Source organism: Girardinichthys multiradiatus, chromosome 3 (assembly GCF_021462225.1).
Source record: "Girardinichthys multiradiatus isolate DD_20200921_A chromosome 3, DD_fGirMul_XY1, whole genome shotgun sequence".
NCBI lineage: Eukaryota > Metazoa > Chordata > Actinopteri > Cyprinodontiformes > Goodeidae > Girardinichthys > Girardinichthys multiradiatus.
The window spans coordinates 5,170,886-5,193,017 of NC_061796.1; the positions used below are offsets into that span (position 1 = coordinate 5,170,886).

At 40.9% G+C, this 22,132-nt stretch overlaps 1 protein-coding gene across 1 annotated transcript; it reads right to left on the reverse strand.

The window, feature by feature from the left end:
* Positions 1-1,712: 1,712 nt before the first annotated feature.
* Positions 1,713-21,161, reverse strand: LOC124863183 (IgGFc-binding protein). Its single transcript, XM_047357453.1, has 22 exons — positions 21,124-21,161; positions 19,370-20,623; positions 17,951-18,297; positions 17,277-17,853; positions 16,576-17,174; positions 15,915-16,482; positions 15,533-15,798; positions 13,668-14,009; positions 13,008-13,581; positions 12,719-12,918; positions 12,348-12,489; positions 10,363-10,691; positions 9,700-10,279; positions 9,006-9,604; positions 8,082-8,649; positions 6,494-7,092; positions 4,725-5,292; positions 4,441-4,640; positions 3,975-4,355; positions 3,570-3,856; positions 2,072-2,121; positions 1,713-1,977 (listed from the first exon to the last, which is right to left on the reverse strand). Exons 2-21 carry the CDS (start codon positions 20,574-20,576, stop codon positions 2,112-2,114), a joined length of 8,943 nt encoding a protein of 2,980 aa, XP_047213409.1. The 5' UTR covers positions 20,577-20,623; positions 21,124-21,161; the 3' UTR covers positions 1,713-1,977; positions 2,072-2,111.
* Between the last annotated feature and the right edge of the window lie 971 nt (positions 21,162-22,132).

A 22,132-nucleotide genomic window follows, 5' to 3' on the forward strand; every position in this document is an offset into this window, starting at 1 on the left:
TTGAAACCAAACTGGAAGCAAGCCCCTGTCTCATGATAGTTGGTCAGCAGGACATTCTAGAGCTTTGTTTTTGCTTCCAGATGCCCTCCTACAACAAGGACCTTGTGTTTTATCAGGTGACATTGGGATTTCTCTCTCCTGATAGGCCAGCTGCAGCAGAAGATCACAGATGGAACAAGTGGTTTGCAAAGTATTCATCGTCACATTACAACTACTAACCTCGATGTATGTAATGGGATTTTATGTGACAGAGCAACACAGGTGTGCAAACATTTGAAGTGGAAAAATGTATACATGTTTTCTCCAAAAAAAAAGTACAAATAAATAAGTGTGCTATGTATTTCTGTTCTGCAACCCTCCGTCAACACTTTGTAGAAACTCTGCGCTGCAATTACAGGTGCAATTCTTGGGGGATGTCTCTACCAGCAGTGCACCTACCTACACTTCTGCTCATTCTTCTGTGCAAAAAAACTCAAACCCAGTCAGACCCGATGTAGACGTTCATAAATGTCGAGTTTTGGCATAGATTCTCAGTTAGATTTAGGACTGGTCTTTAACACTTGAATATGCTTTGATCAAAACCATTCAACTGTACCTCTGGCTGTATGTTTTAGGTTTTTGTCCTTCTGGAAGTTGAAACGCTGCCTCCATCTTGAGTCTTTTGCAGCGTCTGACAGGTTTTCAGCAACTCTGCAACAACAACTCTGACCAGCTTCTCCATTCATGTTTAAGAAAAGCATCCCCACAGCACAATGCTGCTGTCACCAGGTAAATTTGTGTGTTTAGGGGGATGCTGAGTGTTGGTCCACATATAGTGTTTTGCATGTAAGCAAAACGGTTCAGTCTTGCTCTTATCTTTTGTTTCACTACCTGTTTGCTGTGTCCAGCACAAGGCAGGTGGCAAACTGCAAGTAGGACTTTTTATGGATTCATATCTATCTTCTTGGCACTCTTTCATAAGCCCCAGCTTAGAAAGATTGCGCAACTAATAGATTGTGCAACTAATAGTTGTCCTCCCAACACATTCTTCCACATGAGCTATGGATCCCTGTAGCTCCTCCAAAGCTTCCACCAGCCTCTTAGCTGCTACTCTGATTAACGATCTGCTTGTATGACCTATAAGTTTAGGTAGACAGTACAATTACAAACCAATCATCTGTTGGTAGATTTACAGTTGTACCATACTTTTTCCATTTTCAGGTAAGGGATTAAAAAGTATTCTGTGTGATCTTCAAAGCTTGGGATATTTTTTATAAGCTAACCCTGCTCTGAAGTTTTCCACTTCTTTATCCCTGTTGTGTTCCTTGCTGTGCGTGATGCATGATTTGCTTACTAATATTCTCTTAACAAACATCTGAGGCTTTCCCGGATTTATACTGAGACAAAATTATGCCATATGGGAACTCTATTTACAAATCAGGTGATTTTTAAATGCAATTGGTTGCACCTTTATGTTATTGTAGAAGTAAATCTAAACTGAACTAGCTGAATACAAATGCTGGTCACACTTTTCTGATTTTTATCTTTAGAAATAAATTTAAAACGTGTATTATTTTCTTTCCAGTTCACAACTCTTTAACAATCAGTGTAGGTTTATCAGGTTCAATCCCAACAAAATACATAGAATCCTTTGTTTGTAGCGTGACAAAATGTGAAAAAGTTCATAATATCATATAAAGATCATTTTAAATTATAAATAACTTGAGCACAAATTGTCATCAAGCATATATTTATTTAGTGATCAGGTAGGAGGACACATGTAATAGATTAAGTAAACCAAATCAGGTATAATGTTGCTGTATGTTTGTCTTCCACTAGATGGAGATGTTGGACAAGAGTAAGCCATTTGGTTAAATAACAGCAAAAAGAACAAAAGACGACTATATCGCCAGGAAACAACAAAAACTACAACGATAATCAAGAGGAAGCGGTTAAGTATGGCAATCTCGGCTGCAAACAGAGATTCCTCTCTTCTTCCTGTATATCAGAGGAAAACAAAGGCATGTACGTCACACAGTACAACTGTTTCATTCATTCACATTTTTCCACAGGAAATAGGTTTATAATTTACCTGTGTACTGGTGGCCTCGATCAACGTAGAAGCAGCGCATCTACAGGCCACTGCAGTGGAAAGGAAAATTGCAGTCAGTGGCACTGGAAGAAGGGAATTTATTTCCACTCAAGTATCGCGTAGACTATAAGCAGTTGCTCTGAGAATTGTATTCTCCAGTACAAACATGTAAGAGCAAGCACTACTTTTTAGGGTTGTTTTCTTGTGTTTTTCAAGGTGATGGAAATACTCTGAAGAAGAGGAAGGGGCACCTTTAAAGGTCTGACTTGAGGCTACGACACCGAACTAAAGACAAGTTCTCAAATTAATGCTGCACCCAAATGAGTCTTAAGTGTCCTTGGATGACAAGCAGAGATTGGATTGCAAGCTTGGTAGCTTTTGATGGCCATGCCTGTCAGCCTTACCTTATTTTTAATCAGTAATTACCATAGGGGATTATCCAGCATTTCTTAATTAAATTGAGCCAAATGCAATTAAAAACCACAGTCTCATTCCTTCAAAAGGGGCTCTGTGGAGTCCTTGTTTAGTTCATGCTGTTAAGAGAGTAAGCAGTTGAATAGTCATAGCACCAACCAATCTCTGCTTGATTATTTCACTGGTCAATTTAAGTTGAAAATTTGGACAATAGAGCAGAAAGATTGCATTTTACACCTTAACTAAAGAGGTTAAAGACAATAAAAGAGAAAAGTTATTTCGTTCAAAACACACAAGTCAGCATGAGAAGCACTCATGAGAAGCAAATTTGAAAAGTCTGAGTGTATTTGTTTTGAGCCCTCTCTCGTTAATACTTGGAAGAATTGCTGTTTACTGCATTTGCTGATTGAAGTCTTTTTAAGAATATCTTTACCAGCTTTCACATGTACAAACTAAAGTTTTTGGACATGCTTCTTTGGAAAACAGCTCAATCTGATTAAGGCTGGGACTTTGACAGGTCATTTCTAACACATAAATATACTGTAATCTAAAACATTCCTTGTAGCTTTGGTTGTATGTTTAGATTCATTGTATTGGTATAAAGTAAAAACTCAAGACGGTAGCAGCCTCTAACAGGTTTTCTCTCAGGATTATCTTGGATTTATCTCCATTTCCCCATCAATTCCGCCAAGTTTCCTTGTCCATGATGAAAAATCATACCATACAGCATGATGCTGCCACACCCATGGGTCATCATGTTAGTTTTCCTGTGCACATCTAATCTGACCATCTATTTCTTCCTGTGTGCTTCCCACATGGGTTGTGGTAAAATGCAAATGGTACTTCTCAGAACTTTCCTTTTGCAACTTTTCATAAAGGCCAGATTTTCCTACCTTTGATCTCTGCTGGCTTTTGTTAATGGTATCCAGGGAAAAGTGTCTGAATATAACTCCACATTTTCAAAGATTTATTTGTAGTAGTAGTAGTAGCAAGAGTAAAATACTTTTTGCAAGGCACTGCCCAACAAGACTAGATGTTACAACATCTTTGCCACAAAATGTTGCAGAATCTTCAAAATGCTTACCATCTAGAGAAGTCTTCAGCACTCCAAGAGCCAATCACAGCTGAGAAATCACTTGTAATTTTCCCATCTGCTGTCTTCATGTCATCTTTGGAGTTATTATTGTAGTTGCCACAGGCACCGCAATTTTTACCGGACAGGTTACCATCGACACTGACAGTGACCTTCTGTGAAATAGAAAAGGTGACCCGCACAGCTGAGGTCCTCGCAATAACCACACTCCTGTTTAAGATTTGGACTGATAGCTCATTTGTCACTTTGCTGGGCAGGGACACCTTCCTGCCATTTACCTGGAGAACATAATGAAAAGGAATAAGTGTAGAGTATAAAATCAATTTTGGGAGAAAAAAAACACAAAGAGGATAAAATGGTCTCTGCTTTAAAAGGTTCATGTTTTAAAATCCTCACCCAGGTTACATGCGCACTGTTTACTGCCACAGTGGCGTCCTTAAAGAACACATACAAAGTGTTAACAGCAAAAGGCCCTTTCTTTTCACAGCTCCTCATGTCCGCAACCACACGGAACCACTGCTTGCTGGTCTCGTCACAAAGAGATGCCAACTCAAAAGCCCCTTGTGCTCCTATTGTTCCAGACATGCCATCAAAGGAGCTCAGCTCACCAATTGGACTGACATTGCAGTGGCCCTGTATGACATGACAACCTCTGACCCCATCTCTCACGTCACAGACCTCCCCGCTGGTACAGGACAGCTTTTCACATGTTACCAGCCCAGAGGCCTGACACTCACACTTAGAGCTACAGTCTTTGTCTACCACAGCTTGACCCACCTGAAACACAGTTTGTGGTAGTAAAATTTCTCTGTCACAAGATTTTGCTGATTTTTATAATAATGAAATCTTTCTAAAAGTTTACCGTCACATATTTGCCGTTGTGCACACACCCACAGTTGTCAAGCGGAACACACTGAATGCCATCAGAAACAAAGCCTGCGTCACACTGGCATCCTTCAAAACATCTTTCAGAGCAAGTAACTTGTTGAAGGAAGCTGGCGCACGTCCCCTTGCAGGTGTCAGCACACACCTCATAGTGACTGTGTGGGGGGCAGGAAGGAGCTGCAATAAAACAAGATATGTTTATGAATTATAAAACGTAGATTGCATGGACAGCCAGGTAAAATGGTGCTGTGTGTTTCCTACGGCAGAAGGAGTTGCTCCTCCATGGCTGGATTTGGATCCCTGCACTCTGGCAGGCCAGTGCGTAGGCCTGTAAGCTGTCACACAGCGTGTCCTTGTTGCCATCAGTTGCACAAACATCAAACACACAATTAGACACATATGCTGCTGGATCAATTTTACTGTGGCAGGCTTTAAAGGGCCCGTTCAGCGCACTGATAATACCACAGGAGTCTGGTTTTCCATACAATGCAGCCTTGGCTGATTCACATGTTGGACACTGGCCTCCACAGCCACCACACACGTATCCAGGAAGGTCCACCACCCATGCCTTCCCAAAGTCATCAATGCCATTGGCTTGATTTCCACCAGGAAGTTTAAAATCATCGCTGCCTTTATTGTTGTAGTTGCCACAGAGACCGCACATCCTATCCTGGTATGTTGAAGGAACGACCACCTCAACATAGTATACAGTGTCATAGAGGACTCTGAGCCCAAATGTTGTTCGGATCACTATGTTGCGACCTTCTTGGGTGACCATCAGACGGCCTTCATCCAGTGAGAGAGGAAGGTTGAGCAGTTCATCATTCACCTGCACGCAGAAGTTAGGGTAAACATTGTGATCACTGTTAAGACTTTGTTGAAAAGATTAAGGCCCTGTCCACATAAACACTATATTTTTCAAAAGATAGATTTTCTGCTATGTTTTGCCACCTGAAAAAATGTTTTCTGGGTTAACTCACAACTATTTTGCTTTGTCCTTATTCTGTTTTCATTCAATTTTAAATGAAGGATGAAGACATAAACGTCTTAGCAATGACTATAAAGTGTCAAAGAAACCATGAGCTATAATTGTTTCGGTAGCACCGCTTTAGCCATGCTCAGCGTCTTGTTTCTTTAACTTTCGTGTAGTTAATAATGACATTTTTTATTTATTGCCATAGTTTGATTGTAATTCCAGCGACAGTGCAGATGCAGATTTGGCAAAAAGATTTTTTTGAAATGTTTTCCAAAGTTTAGACTACTAAAAACTTTGTAATGTATCCATCTGGACTGGATATCTGGAGATGATTAAAAATTTCACTAAGTGCATGACCATTATTGTTTTCTGTGCTAAAAAACACAATAAAAGCCATCTTTCAAAAACAATTTTAGAGGTTTTTTTCACACATTTATCTAACATTGTCCTGACTCTGATTCTTTTGAAATTCAAATGTAAGGTTAACATTACCAAAAACATCATGAGCTGCAATTGTTTTTGTGAGACATGTTCGAATTTTTGGCCTTGCACAGCTTTAGCCATGCAATGGCCTGTTTTACCTGGACACCTACCACAGTAAAATGTTGAACAAATTTTAATGGAACATTGTGACTTTGAAAGTTCCTAAAGATCCACTTTAAAATGCACATAAATGTCAGAACATTTAAAAACATGTTGTATATGCATGTCCAAGGTCGTAAGCCAAAATGTGTGTTTCAAGTCTAAATGGCAATTTGTTTTTAGAACAGGATCATCCTCAATTGATCACTATAAAGATGTTTTTTTGTGCCATTCCCTTCTATCTATTGTCTGATACCGATAAGCTTTTATGTGTTATGTTGATAACAATGTCAGACTCCTAGAGTAAATGTTTGTATTTTAAATAAAATTGTAAATTTGCATTCTGACTAACTTCTAATTGGATCTTGTGCCCAGGTAAATCTTTCTATCTAGATATGCTCCTGAGCCAAATGAAGGGCTGATTTTATTTCTGATTTCTGATGTCGTTAATGTTAAATGTTGTCAAACTTACAATGACTTTCCATGGCAGATGCTGCTGAATGTATATCACATAATCATAGACTGTCACTGCAATTGACTTGGTTACAGCCACTTTTCCATTTCCGTACTTCTCGTTGCCTTGGGTGACAGTAAAAGGTGTGAGCTGACCTTTGTCATCGTCGCAAACCTTGGCCAGCACATAGACGCAGGTACCCTGGAAATCAAACCTCCGTCCATCAAAGGAAGTGTAATGAGGGTCACCCGAAGCCACACACTTTGCTTCACCCTCGGGATGGCATCCTTGCACTCCATTTACAAGCTTACAGACTTCTCCTTGACGACATTTCTGCTTTTGGCAAGTTACAGCCCCGTTCTCTCCACAGGTGCATTTTTCCATGCACTTGTCCTCAGGGTAGAACACCTCTCCTTTCTTGTAGTACTGACCATCATAGGAACATCCACACTCTCTCACAGGCACGCAGGCCTCCCCACTTAGCAAATAGCCTTGATCGCACTCACAGGCTTCTGCACAGCGCCTATGGCAGGTGGCAAAAGAGGTTAAGCTAGCACAGGTGGCTGGGCAACCCGTGGCACACAGGGTGTAATGGCTGTTACTAGGGCACTTTAATGCTGCAGGATAGAGTAAAAACAGAATTAAGATCACATACATACTCAAAACAATGCTTACAGTGCATATATCATCATATTTTAGAGCCAGATAATGTCTTAAAGGAATGAAACATACATAAAACACAATCAGCTTTTCCATTAATTTTAAAAGCAGATAAGTAATAGTAAAAGTAACACACTTTTCTGAAATGCAATGAGCCTTTTGCGTCACGGCCACTAATAAAGGGAATGACTACCAAAAAGTTTATCGATCTCTACATATTGTGTTAAATCATGGACCATTCTCCCCAAGAACTTCGTGTTTGTTTGACTACTTAGATGTAACTGTTCTTTTTGTCGGAGAACAATGAAGGAAAGAGTGCCTGACTGCGGCTGCTGTTTATTGTATAACAGTATTTTAACCCATTTTTTATTCATTACATGTGTAGACAAGGCTTAAAATGATTTTATTAGGCCAAACAAACATGTCATAGGGAGAAACCTACAACTGTAAATTGACTGATAGAGTTTGAGTGGCATGACAGACCGTGTCCATGGAATACATTTAGATTATGTTAAGAAAAAGTGAAACTTTTACAACCACTGAGTGGCTCGCTAATATAAAGTAGGCTTTTCTGGTGAGTTGTTGAGACTAAATTGCTGACGCATGCCTATCCACATCAAGGTAACAAAGCTGGTCAGAACTGGAGGAGACAACACGTCTCCTGGCCTCCTCTCCACTAAATAAATAGACGTATCAATCCTTACTTCATGAACTCAAATTCACGTTGGAGATGTTGCTATCACTACTTTTGTAAAGGGTGGTTATTGTGTTCTTCCTGAGTCTGTCTCTCAGGCTATTTCACATATTTCTCAATTTCAGTCATCAAAAATAATATAATAATGGTGAGCTACAAGCCTATACACAAGTGAAAAGGAAACATTGTAAAAATTTATGAAATATGCCCTATATGGAAGCAAAAAAAAAACAACAAAAAAGTCAAACTCACGGCAGAATGTATTTGTTCTCCAGGAGTCGATTGTGATTCCTCTGCTCTGACATTCGGACACGTACACTTCTACAGCATCACAAACTGAGCCTTGATGCCCATGGTACTGACAGACATCATAAACACAGTCCTCCATGTAAGGCGTGGGGTCCACATGACTGTGACACTCTCTGAAAGGCCCTGCCTTGTCAGCAATAATGCCACAGTACTTGGTAGCTTGATAGACTTTACTCTCGGAGTCTGAACAGGCCTGGCACCACGGCCCTTGGCAGGCAGATGAGCAGCCAGGTGAGAGGCCCACCTGCCAGCTCTCCCCCAGCCTGGTCCCATCAGGGGCGGTCTGTCCGTTAGGCATGACCAGTTCATCCTGAGCTTTTCCGTTGTAGTTGCCACACAGACCGCAAACTGTGCCCTGGTAAGTACTGGGCAGAGAGATGGTCACTGTGCTCGTCCAGTCAAAGCTCACGGTGATACCGGCCTTTGTATCCACTACAGCTGTACGGCCACTTTGAAACACAGCCAGCTCATTATTGTAATCCAAAGGCAGCAAAGCAAGCTGGCCATTCAGCTGAAGAGCAGAGAATGGGGGTGGGGGGGTTGTATATTTAATAATTCTGCACACCTCGCTGATCCATTCTAATGTGCAGTTAAATCTTTGTTTAATTAAGCCTGTCTGAATTAAATTTTTAATATGTGATTAAATATATATACAGCAGAGCATGAGGGATGGGGAAATTAGCACAGATACAAAGGAAATTATCATCCACTCATTTGAATCAGATGGGTTTTATTTTCAGTGATGCGACTGCAAGCTGTGTCCTAATTCTCATTCCTCCACAAATGTGCAGAAAAGCAGATTACTCCTAATGCTATTAATACAACATCCAAATGCTTCATTATTCATAACTCTTCATCAATACTCACCAAGACCTTGTAGGGGTAGTCTCTGCTGATGATGAGAGTGGCACCATAAATGGATATCCTGACAGTCTTGGTGTAGGACACGGCCTTGCTTCCTCGGTTGTCATTCTGCACAGTCACATTGAAGGGCACCAGCCCAGCCTGCTGAGAGCACAGTCCAGCCAGCTGATACTCACATGTCCCCTGGAAGTCATACTTGCGGCCATCAAAGGTACGATAATGCGGGTCACCCGAGGCTGTGCACGTGTTGTAGCTGATGGGCCTGCAGGCACGCTCCCCATTAATTATGGTGCATTTCTCTTTGGCAGAGCAGGAGGCTTCACGGCACGTCACCATGCCCAGGGTTGTGTTGCACACACACAGGCGACCGCAAGTCTCGTCGACCCAGAACTGTTGGCCTGGCATGTAGTAGCGGCCTTGATATGAGCATCCGCACGTTTTAACCGGCACACATACACCAGCGCTGAGGACGTAACCCTGGTCACACACACAGGCCTCCACACACACTCCACTGCACACCTGCTTTTCCTCAGGGAACGGGCAAGACGGCTGGCAGGGGCTGGCACACTCTTCGTAGTGGCTGTTGCGTTGACAGTTCATGGCTGGATGTATATAAATGTACCAAAGACAGGAAGAAGAATGAGAAGAATGTTAATATTTAACTGCAATATTCCGCAGAGGAATGATTTAAACTTACGACAGCCAAAGTTTTTCCTCCAGTCCTTGATTATTATTCCGTTCTCTCGACAATGTTGATTGTAGGAGCCCAGCGCCTGGCACAGCATCTTTTTGTCTCCTTTATTTAAACACATGTCATACACACAGCTGTTCATGAAGGCCTGAGGGTCTAATTTTCTATTACATATCTGGAACACAGTATTTGTGGTTGCTGTGAGGGCCCCACAAAAAGTTTGAGTCTGGTAGAGTTTTTTGTCGTGTTCATCACAAGTAGGGCAGTTTTTCTCACACGTATTCCAGCAGGGATAGTCCTTGTCCTGATCAGATGTTTGCCAGCTCCTGCCCCACTCAATGACTGAGGAGACAGCTTGACCGGTAGGATTCTGGAGCTCATCCCCTCCGTTGCCATTAAAGTTTCCGCACAGGCCACAGACGCTTCCGTAGTAGCTGCTGGGAAGCTTGATGACAAGGTGCCAGTTCCAGTCATAGGTGACAACCAAACCAAAATCTGTCTGGAGCTCAGCGGTGCACCCTCTTTGAAATACAGAAACTTCACCGTCACCCAGGTGAACAGGAAGATTAACCAGCTCACCATCCACCTGAAAAGCAAACATCAGAACAATGGTCATATTGCCCACAGGATAATATAGCAGATGAAACATTCAGGAGGCTAAAATCTCACCATGACTTTACCAACTTGGCTCTTTCGAATTGTAACGGTGTACCCATACACAAGCACTTCAACCTCCCTGACATAAGAAACTGCAGTGTTGCCTCGATTGTCGTTCCTCTCATTTATGGAGAATGGAACGAGACCATGTAGGGTCCCGCAGGTCTTGGAAATAACATACTTGCAGGTTCCCTGGAAGTCGAAGTTGTACCCATCAAAAGTGTGGTAGTGGGGGTCACCCCAGGCCCAGCAGGTGCCGGTGAACTTGGGGACACACACAGCATCACCCTTCTCAACACGGCATGCTTCTTGGATACGACAATTAGCATCTTTGCAAGGATCTACGAGAGACAATCACAAGTAAATTCCAGTGGCTTTCAAAATATTGTCGTTCATGAACGACTTGCATTAAGCTCTCATATTAACTTTAAATTTGACCAGCTTTCCTGTAGCTGCAGAAGATAAATATCCCCATAGCATAATGGTGGGGATAATGATCTTGTTTCACCATGGGGATGGTGTATTTTATGATGTACAGTCTTAGCACACAAAACAATTTAAATGTAAACCAAAAAGTTCAGTTTTTGTTCTATCTGACCAGACGGTGCAAAAAATGGGTGTGCACTATATGCGGCGCATAGGAGCAAAGCGATGGTGGGAAAATTATTTCTACTCTGCATTTTCTGTGCTTAAAAGCTGTTTCTGCATGTGTAAATGATATGCTCAATAACAGAGGCACATCACTGATTATGTGCCCCTCTGATGAAAATAAGCTTTTCAAAGTGGTTGAAAGATTAAAGGAACTTGTTTGTGGTTATTTTGTTGTTCACACAGTAATTATTTAACTAGAAGGTGAATCATAAAACAGATAAAATATTGAACTTTGGAGTGATACACTTAAGTTTAAATGTCTTAGTTTAGATATAATACTTCAGTACTTCAGTGCTGTTGTGATGTGTCTGATAAGTTTGATCAGATGCAGCGTCAAATCAGTAACTGATATCCAACAAAGATTCCATTTAAATTTGAAATTTCATGTTTTTAAATGTGGTTTGACTGCAGTATTTTTGAAACCTCCTTAACACACATTAATGTCATTCAGCTGTGAAGACAGAGAGAAAGAAGTGAAGAATAGAGAGAAAGAATCAAGACAGACAGAGGAAGGCGACAGGTTGGTCTAATATTAGGTGGAAGTGTAGGAACAGCCACCTCATACCAAGTGATTCATATTTAAATATTATGTATAATGAAAAATGCATTAGTAAGATGTGTAATTTATTTAAAGCTCTTAAATAATGCTTGTTTGACCATGTGATGTAGCGGAGAAGAACACAGGCAAGGTGTGAAGTATTCCTACTATGCCTCTGACAGTTGCATCTACCAACAGATCCTTTAATAAGCTGAATCTTATCAAAACAAACCTTTGTTTGAGTATGAGCAATGATTGCTTGACCCAGTTAGCAGTGATCTCTATTGAAAACAGTGTGGCATGGTCTATTTCATTTGATGCCATTCTTGACAAATGGGGGAGTGAGGGCGAGTGAGTGGTCTATGTGGGGGCTTTGGTGGGGGAGTGGGATTTGGGGGCACCTGTAATGTGTCTGAATACCCCTCTGAAAGTAGGTAGTTACTCCCCTGTGTTCAGAACACATTCGACCACATGCTTGGGTTAAAGCATGGGTTTTAGCAAACTGCAGACTAGGCTTTCTTTTAATAGTGGCTTGCATCTTGCCACTCTTGCGTAAATACCAGATTTGCGGTGTCCCCGATGTTTTTACACCCATCATTTTCCTTTACTTAACAATTATGTATGTTACATAACGTCTCAATTACATACACTGCAGATTGTTGTTGTAAATATGAAAAACTGTAAAATGTTCCAGAGGTATGAATATATTTGTAATGCACTGTAAAGACAAACTGTATATTTAAAATCAAGTCCCAATCCATTATATTAGTTAACATCAGTAAATATATCTATAGTGTTTGCATCTTGCCTGTGTTGTAGCATGCCCTGATTCCATTCTTGATCATGCATTTAGTGTCTTTAGGACATGAATATTTTTCACAGACAAGACCTGTTGCCGGATTACAGGTGCACTTTGTGTTACAGTCCTCTTCATACAAGGTTTCACCAGGCTGGTGAATGAAAAATAAAGTAATGGGTTTTACTGAATGCAGGGTTAAAATTAAACAAGCTTCAAATTATTTAAAAAAAAACGTTATTGTGCAGACTAAACCTCAGTGAAAATAATTAAAATCAGATGTGCCACAATTTGTGAAGCAAATGGGTCTCTTATATAGGCTAATTCTTATTATTAGAATTATGGTATTATCTAGGCTTAATGAAAGCGATGCAGAACTGTACCTTGTATGTTTTTCCTTTCTCATAGCAGCCACATTCATCTTCTTTGATACATGTCTGTCCGTTGAACAGGAAGCCAGTGTCACATTCACAGCCTTCTGTACAGCCAGTGGGGCACTCAACAATTTCTGTGAGGCCGGGACAGGAAGCAGAACAGGTTTCTGCACACACCTCATAGTGGCTGTTGGAAAAGCATTTCATGGCTAAGGAAGAAAACCACAAAAAGTGGGATACATGTTAGAAAAATAATTTTATACGTAGGTAGCAAAAATATGACAATAACAAAACCTACGACAGAAGGATGGAGTTCTCCAGTTTTTGACATCCACTCCTGCTAAGTGACAGTTATAAGCATAAGCTGCTATGCTGTCACAAAGCACATTTCCTTCTCCATTGGAGGCGCACAAATCAAACACACAGTCATCAAAGTACAGTTGTGGGTCAATTTTACTGTGGCAGGCTGCAAATGGTCCTGTGGGAGCTGCAATGATGCCACAGTAGGTGGGCTTTGAAAATATAGCTTTGAGAGCTGCATCACAGTTTGGACAGTTGTCCCCCTCACAGCCATTTTCACACACCACATTGGGAATGGCGATCTTCCACGATTTTCCAAACATGTTGACATCCTTGGTGACTTGATTGTTTGACATCTGGAAGTCATCGTTTTTGTCCCCGTTGAAGTTGCCGCACAGCCCACAGACTTGGCCACGATAATTACCAGGTACCGTGACTGTCACATGGTAGACCAGGTCATATGTGACAACCAGTTCAAAATTGGTTGCAATAACATAATTTCTTCCCTCCTGATAAACCTTAACTGCTCCATTGTTAAGATTGACAGGAAGGTTGTTAAACTCTCCATTTACCTGAAATGCAAAGAATTTAGCTAAAATTAATATTGTAAAAACAAGTCTAGATGTTGCTCAAAAAAAAAAAAAGAATTACCACTCACCAGCACTCCAAGCATTTTGTTTCTAATGATAATAGTGAAGCCATAGACCTGCACTGCAATCAGCCTGGTGACAGAAACCTTTTTCTTTCCCCTCATTTGGTCCCATTGCACGTTCTCCACCTGAACTGAAAAGGCCTCCAGGTGGGTTCCCTCCACACCACAGCTCTTGGAAAGAGTATATGTGCAGGTGCCTTGGAAATCAAATTTCCGCCCATCAAATGAGAGGTAGTGGGGATCACCAGAAGCTTGGCAAACACCCTTTCCAACAGGGTGACATTTTTGGACTCCGTTCTCTACCTTACACTTCTCATTGGGACCACATTTGAACTTTTTGCACTCAACCTAAGTGAAAGACACACAAGAAACAGTGTTTGCAGATCCAGCAAGACAATTTCCATTAATTATGCCTTAAAAAAGAATTCACACTCTTTGAATGATTTTTACATTGTTACATTAGAGCCCCAAACTTCAATGGATTTTATTGAGATTTATGTGATAGACCAACACAAAGTAGAACGAAGCAAATGATAAATATTCTTTTCACAAATAAACATTTTAAATGTGTAATGTGCAATTGTACCTATTCCCATTTACTCTGATACCCATTAATTAAATACATTTTCAACTAAGTGGCTTTAGAAGTCACTTAATTAGTAAATAAATTCCAATGAAGTCAGTATGAATCCAGCTGTTCTGTGAAGTTCTCAAAGGTTTGTAAGAGAACATTAGAGAACAAACTGCATCATGAAGACCCAGGAACACAGCACACAGGTAGGTTATAAAGTTATGGAGAAGTTGAATTCAGTTTTTTATAGCACCAATTCACCAAAACCCTCATCTCAAGGTGCTTTACAAAACAAACAGATCAATTTCATATACATATATATATATATAATCAAATCAATCCAATTATATAGAGATTCAATTTCAAACATGACCTAGTTAACCTAGTTGACCCTAGTTACAATACAGTTCAGCTAACTTCAGTTTATAAAAGGAATTGGTAAAAATGTAGCTGTCTAATAATCCCCAGTCTGCAGCATTAAGTTGTAGGCATCTATCAAATGGTGAAAGTGGAAACAAACTTCCAGCAGAACCTTGCTCAGTGTGAGCAGCCATCTGCAGAGAGAGAAGCAGCCAAGAGGCCCATTGTAAATCTGGAGTAGCTACAGAGATCCAATGCTTAGGTGAGAGTATCTATTGGTTGTGCACTCCACAAAGCTGTCCTTTATGGAAGATTGGCAAGAATAAAGCAATTGTTGAAAGAGGGCCATGTTGAGGACAAAACAGGGATGTGGAATGAGGTGATCTGGTCAGATGAGAGAAAATTAAACTTTTTTGCTACCACACAAAACATTGTGAGGTGAAAAACTAACACTGCACATCCCCTTTACATTATATAGTTATCAATCACGGTGGTGGACACATAAGACAGAAAAGCTTGTCAGGATAAAGCTAAATAATGCTAAAGAAAATGATAATGCTTAATGCCATTTAGCATCCATAGCAAACCTTAAAAAATTAATTTTCACAGATGCTTTCCACGTGATCTGACTGAACTTGTGCTATTATGAATAGAAGAATGTGCAAAAGTCTCAAGATGGCCAAAGCTGGTAAACACACATCCCCAAAAGTGTTGCAGCTGCAACTGCGGCAAAACATGATTCTCCAAATTATTGATTCAGGGTTTTTACAAGTTTAAAAATCATATATATATATTTTCTTCTCCATAATTATGCAGTAGTTTGTGTTTTTCTATTGCATAAAATCTCAGTAAAATACAACGAAGTTTGTGGTTGTTATAAAAGTTGTAGGGATATGAAAAGTTTTACAAGGGACAGGACATTTACTATGTTATCAGTTACCTCTCCATCCTGTGTGCACTTGCATTCCTCCTGACAGTGCCCACTAGGGTAAAACACCTCACCTAAGCTGTAGTAGCGGTTGCTGTGAATGCACCCACACTGTGAGAAGGGGACACAGAGATTTCCACTGAGGATGTAACCTTCATCACAGACACAACCCTCTGCGCAGAAATTCGTACATCCCTGAGGACGAGCCAGACTGCCACAAGTTGCAGGACAGGCAGTTGTACAGATTTCAAAGTGGCTGTTTATGGGACATTTCACGGCTGCACACAAAGCAAAGGACGGATTGCAATAATTATTTTTTATTTGCTGGTGTCATTACAAAATTACGCACAATTTCTATTTCTATTTCTATTTCTAATGTTCATGTATTTCTTACAACAAAACTGACTGGTCCTCCAGCTGTACACCTTGGCCCCCACTTCTTGACAGGCAGATGTGTACGATGTAATAGCCTGACACAGCACATCCTTCCTGCCTTTATACAGGCACACATCATAAACACAGTCCTCCAAGTAGTCACTTGGATCCACCTTGGCATGACACTCACGGAACGGCCCTTTGGGGTCTCCAATTATCCCACAAAAATCTTTTTTCTCATACTGAACCTTCTCGATAATATCACAGTTGGGACACACCCCTTTGCAGCCTTCAACACAGCCTGGGATCTCTGCCACTCGCCAGCTTGAACCAAAGTCTGTTGGCTTGGCGGGTTTGTTGCCATCCTTTGGGATCAGATCATCTTGGGGTTTGTCGTTGTAGTTGCCACAAAGGCCACACACGGCTCCCTTGTAGTTGCTTGGCAATGTAACAAATGCAGCACTTTCCCAGTTAAAAGAGACTTTTAGGCCAAAATCAGTGGTGACAACAGCATCCCAGCCACTTTTATACACATATATTTTCCCATCATTGAGGTTAATGGGAAGGTTGACTAGCTCGTCATTTACCTAAAGGAGATATAGCTCAGTTGTAATCTTGTACAATGAAAAAAAAATCAAAGAAGAATCAAAATCCATATATAAACTGTATGAGTAACTTACCATAATCAAGCCTTTGTGTGTCTGTGTTATAACAATGCTGGTAGAGTACACCTTGATCTGTACTAACTTAGTATAGGAAACCACCTTGCTGCCCCGGTTATCATTCTGCACCAGCACTTCAAAGGGCACCAACTCTGGATTCTTGGAGCACAGTGCTGCAAGTTGGTACACACATGTGCCCTGAAAATCAAACCTCACCTTATCAAAGGTCACATAATGGGGATCACCAGTGGCATGACAGGTACTGTAGGACACTGCTTGGCAGTTTCTTATGCCATTCACCACTTTGCATTGCTGCCCTGCCCCACAGCCCTTATCCTGACACTCTACACGCCTGCTTCCAGGAATACATTTACACCATCGCTTGCAGCTCTGGTCAGCCCAGAATGCTTCCCCAGCAGGAATGTAACGACCCTCATAGGTGCAACCACACTTAACAGCAGGCACACACTCGTCTCCGCTTAGAACAAATCCATTGTCGCAGGTACAGGTCTCCACACAGGGGCGTTGGCATTTAGAGGGGGCAGTGGGGTCAGAACAAGTGGCTGGACAGGCGTTCCCACAGAGTTCATAGTGACTGTTGGCTGGACATTTGGCAACTATACGGTGAAACAGTAGGATAGACAGTAATAGATCAATTTAAACAATGGATTCACTACATTAAAATACATTTTGTATTTTACATTGCTGAAGGTACTTACAGCATTTTGCCATTTTCCGCCAATCTTGAACCTGGATTCCAGCATCCTGACAGGCTTGGGTATAGGTCTCAAGAGCTTTGCAAAGAAATTGCTGAAGACCACCACCCATACATAAATCATATTTACAATTCTCCAGGTAAGCTTGTGGGTCAATGACTGGATGACAACTGGTAAATGGACCCTTTTCTTTTGTGATAAGCCCACAAAACAAGTCATGCCCATACTTTGTCATCAAATGGCTATTACAGCTGTCACACCCACCTACACAGTCATCTCTGCAGTTAGGATCATCCCCAAACCCGGGTACCTTCCAGCTACTCCCAAAGGCCACAACCCCACTCTCCTGGGTGCCAGTGGGTGTGGTGAAATCATCTGTGGGAATGCCGTTAAAATTACCACAGAGGCCGCAGGTTTTACCAGCAAAACTGTTGGACAGAGTGACCACAAGATTGTGATCCCAGTCATAACGGACCGTGAGGCCAAAATCAGACTCTATAACTGCAGAGCGGCCACATTGAAATAGATTCAGTTTGCTGTTGTTCAAGACAATAGGCAAGGACCACAAACTGTTGTCAATCTGCACAATTAAGAAAAGGAAATACACAAATTATTTTAAAAAACTGTATAGCTAATGCACTTTAATGTAGATTAAAAATATGTTAAGAAACACTTACCCTCACACGACCCCTCTCAGACCGAACTACCGTGATGGTGACATTGTAGACCTTAACCATGACCAAGCCAACATACGAGACTCTGAGACTTCCTCTGTTCTCATTCTGGGCAAGTACTTCAAAGGCTGGGAGGTTACGGTCCTTTCCGCAGTGTTTAGCAATGACATATGTGCAGGTACCCATAAAGTCAAAGAGCCGTCCATCAAAAGTACGGTAGTGAGGATCTCCCATGGCCCAGCAGGTACCGAGCTGTGGTTTCACTGGTTTAGCCACACAGGAGGGAAACCCACCACTCATTTCACAGACCTCATTGGGACTACATGTGATGCTATTGCAGGACAAGGAATCTGTTCTTAAAAAAAAAAGATTTTATTTATCTGAAATGTTTCAGATAAGAGGACTTCTGGGGTCTCATTTATAAAATATTGTGTAGGATCTTTACTCTAATTGTATGTATGCCTATAAGCTGAAAATGGCATATGCCAATGAAAATCCAGACTTATAAAACCATGCACACACACAACTAGCAAGCAAATTCCCCTTTATAAATCACAGCTGCACCACAATATTTGCATACAAGGTTCTGCCTCATGTTCTGCCCTCCACACACCCACATTCAACCATAAATGGTCCATGCAAATCACCTCATGAATGTTAATGTATATTTAAATGACCCAGCTGATTAATGGTATTTTACGGTTACCAATGGCAACTACGGAAAAAAATAGCAAAGAAACACAATTTCATCGAGGCAGAAATGGATGTGTTGGTGAGTGAGGTGGAGAGTCAAAAAAAATATCATGTTTGGTAACCAAAGTAGGGTCACGACAAAAAAGGAAGTGTTGTGAATGCACCATGGTATTTAAATGTTTACAGCAATCAGGGATATTGCCTCACACCTTGTCACAATGTATGTGTAAATCTGTGGTACACATCACCCTGGTGATGATCGGGGAGGGAAAAGTGATGGTGACAAAACTTACATGAGAGGTTGTGCAGTGTTGGATTTTAAGATTTAAGTCGGCCTATAGGCCTTTTTTTATTAATGTGAACGGTCCTTTTGTATACTTAATGGTTCACCAGTGCAAGCATAAATAACACTGCACTTTCGAAGGTGTCTGATGACACTGATCTTTTATTAAAGTTTGAAATAGAGTGAAATTTGTGAAAAATGTCTGAGAGGAATCATGATGCAGTGTTGTTTCAATTTCTCACCTTACCATCTGCGTGGTGAGTTTCCCCTGACAAAACGAGTGCATGCATGGTCCAGAGTTTTTCATGGACTGCACAATCTCAAGTTTTTTTTTTTTTTTTATAGATCATAACCTTTGCATGACATACGCCAGTTTCAGGCCTCGTTTTGTGTGTACGCCAAGTTTATAAATGAGACCCCTGGTCAGCTTATTCTGTGTGTCTTACCTGAATCTTGTCCTTCTTCTATACATTGTCCCACAGAGCCATAGCCATTCATTTGACTGACTCCAATGCTGTAGAGCCCAAAGCTAGAACCAGAGCTGGACACTGTGTGGATACTACTGCCAGGGATGTGTTTGTAGGACATCTCTGCCCAAGAGAAATCTGTCCCAGCCACCTTTTCCCATTGTATGCCTTGTGGTAGATTTCCGTTGTCCAAACGAAGTTTGGCTGTTGCACTGGTTTTTACCACAATCAGGGCTTTGTTGTCAAAATTTTCAAGAGCTTCCAGTGAATAGGAAGAGCAGAAGCGGTCTCTAGGCATAATTGTCATCAAAAATGGATCGTATAATAGGAACCAACTATTTTTGACACCGTTAAAAAGCAGCAGGACCTGGATGCCATGATCGGACTGAATAAAGAGTGATTTAGAGTCTGTCAACTTGATCTCCTTCATCTGGCCTCTGGAGAGTCTAAAGTCATCATTACGTTTACCATTGTTAACAGTAACTTGGGTGGTTTGGGAGGCCTGGAGATAAACAGAGTCATATTGGTTCTGGAAGCTCAGAGCCGGTAAGATGAAGCTGGTTCCCCACCTGCTCACTGGCAGAAGCTGCTCATAGACGTGGTTGCACTTAGTAAAATGAAAGGTGCAAGTGTGTCCTGAGAAAACAGCAACAGGTTGCTGGGAGGAAACTCTGCTACCAGATAGGTCGCCGGTGCTCTGAAGCTGAACGCTCTCATAAGGCTCAAGATCTATTACCAATTTCTCGCCTATTTTGAATACACGACCCTGAAAGTTGATTGATGCTTCAGGTAATATCTCCACCTGGTTTTTGTTTTTTCCGTTTGTCACTGCAAACTCTTTTTTGGAGCCATAGGGGCTTCCAGAAGGAGTGAAGATGAAGTATTCTGTGCCCCACTCAGTGGTTGGATATATCATAGCGGTGTCAGCTGTGTAGAGCTTGTAGTTAAAGGAGGTTACAGACACGTCCGATGAGGCTTCAACCCGAACAGTTTTGAATGACTTTTCACTGTTGTACATCTCAACACTGGTCGGGACACTGATAGTGACCCTTTCCCCAGTTTGAAGGGTTTTTTCCTCTTTGAACTTCAAGGGAAGCACTTGCACGGTCACTTTGGTATTGGCTTGAACAGCTGTGATGTACAGCTGAAAACGAGGACTTTCATAATTTGGTGCATAATTCTCCATAAATGAGAGGGCAAACTCCCTTCCTGCCCAGCCAGCACGAGATGGACCTTAGTGATGACGGAAGAAAATGGATGAAAAAAGGAGGAACATTTTTACATAGAAGTGCATTCAAGTTAAACTTCAAAAAAGAAAAGCTAGACACAACTGGGTTTCAAATGTCTTTTGTGTGTTGAAAATATGTGATAAAAGCAATTGGAAATTAAGGCTATTGGCGCCACAGTGATCAAAAGGATTTACAGAGAGGCAATTATATAAAGAAAATAGTGCAAGGTTTCTTAAATAGCACAAAGAAAGAAAATGTGACACCAAAGAGACAGCTGCTGAAAAGAGCTCTATTTCAACATTTCAGAAGCAAATTTGACTGCTTCTAAGCCGCGCTCAGTAAGCAAACTGTACAAAATATGTTTGGGTACAATAGGTATACAATAAAATAGATGATATAAAACACTTTCGCTATAAAAAGGCTATAATGAGCTGAGTTTGGCTCTTATTTTAGTCAAACTAAATTACACATTTCATTTAAAACAGTAAAACCAGTTGTACTTACAACTCAATAAAGCCCCAACAACACAAAACAGCAAAAGGGTCCCCATGGCTAAAAAAGAGAAAATGTTTTAGTTTCCAAATTATTAAAATGTTATATTATTTAAATCAATCAAATGGAGCAAAGGTCTTGACCTGGAAAGTGCTCACCTGTTCAGTGATTATGTGTGAGCCTCCTTTTTTTTACTGCTCCATCCTTTTATATACTGATGGACAAAAAATACGAAAACATATGAACCAATCAAAACAAAAGTCCTACACTCCAACAGTAAAACAAACACAGGCAAACCTTGGCAATGTCTTTTAGGTCCTGCTGTATGTTGACATGGGTGTGAACTTCAACGTAAACTATATGTCTATATTTTTGTTCAGGGTGTAACACAACTTGTGACATCGTGTTTGTTATTTTAGAAACTGTCTGGGAATCGATCCTTCTAATCTTTTTGTTATTAAAAAGAGGTACTTTTTCTTTTTTAACCCAATAAATTGTACTAAAAACAAAATGTAGACAACTGAAACCAAAACATTTCATCCTCATTAAAGCTTTTTAGTTGCATTGAACTTTGTCAGTCAGTCATTTTCTATACCGCATCTCCCATAGCGGGGAAGCTGGTGCCTATCTCCAGCAGTCTATGGGCGGGAGGCGGGGTACACCCTGGACAGATCGTCAGTTGTAATCTCTCAGTCATCCATCGCAGGGCAACACACAAACAAAATCGTAACTTTTCTTCGAAGTTAACCAAGCACATCTTAATCAAACATCTAGCAACAGATAGGACAGATCTGATCCAATATAAATCTCAGACCTGATACTGGGGATCACCGAATATTTGGATCATCGAAGCCTCTGATCCAGATGGGAAGGCCATGTAGTACATCTGTTGATGTCTAGATTTTTATAAATTATACCTTGTAATCCCAGAAATTTTACTAAGGCTCAAAATCATACATACGCTTGGCAGATATAAATTTTAAATAATATTTTAATTTGACTAACCTGTTGCTCCTGACTG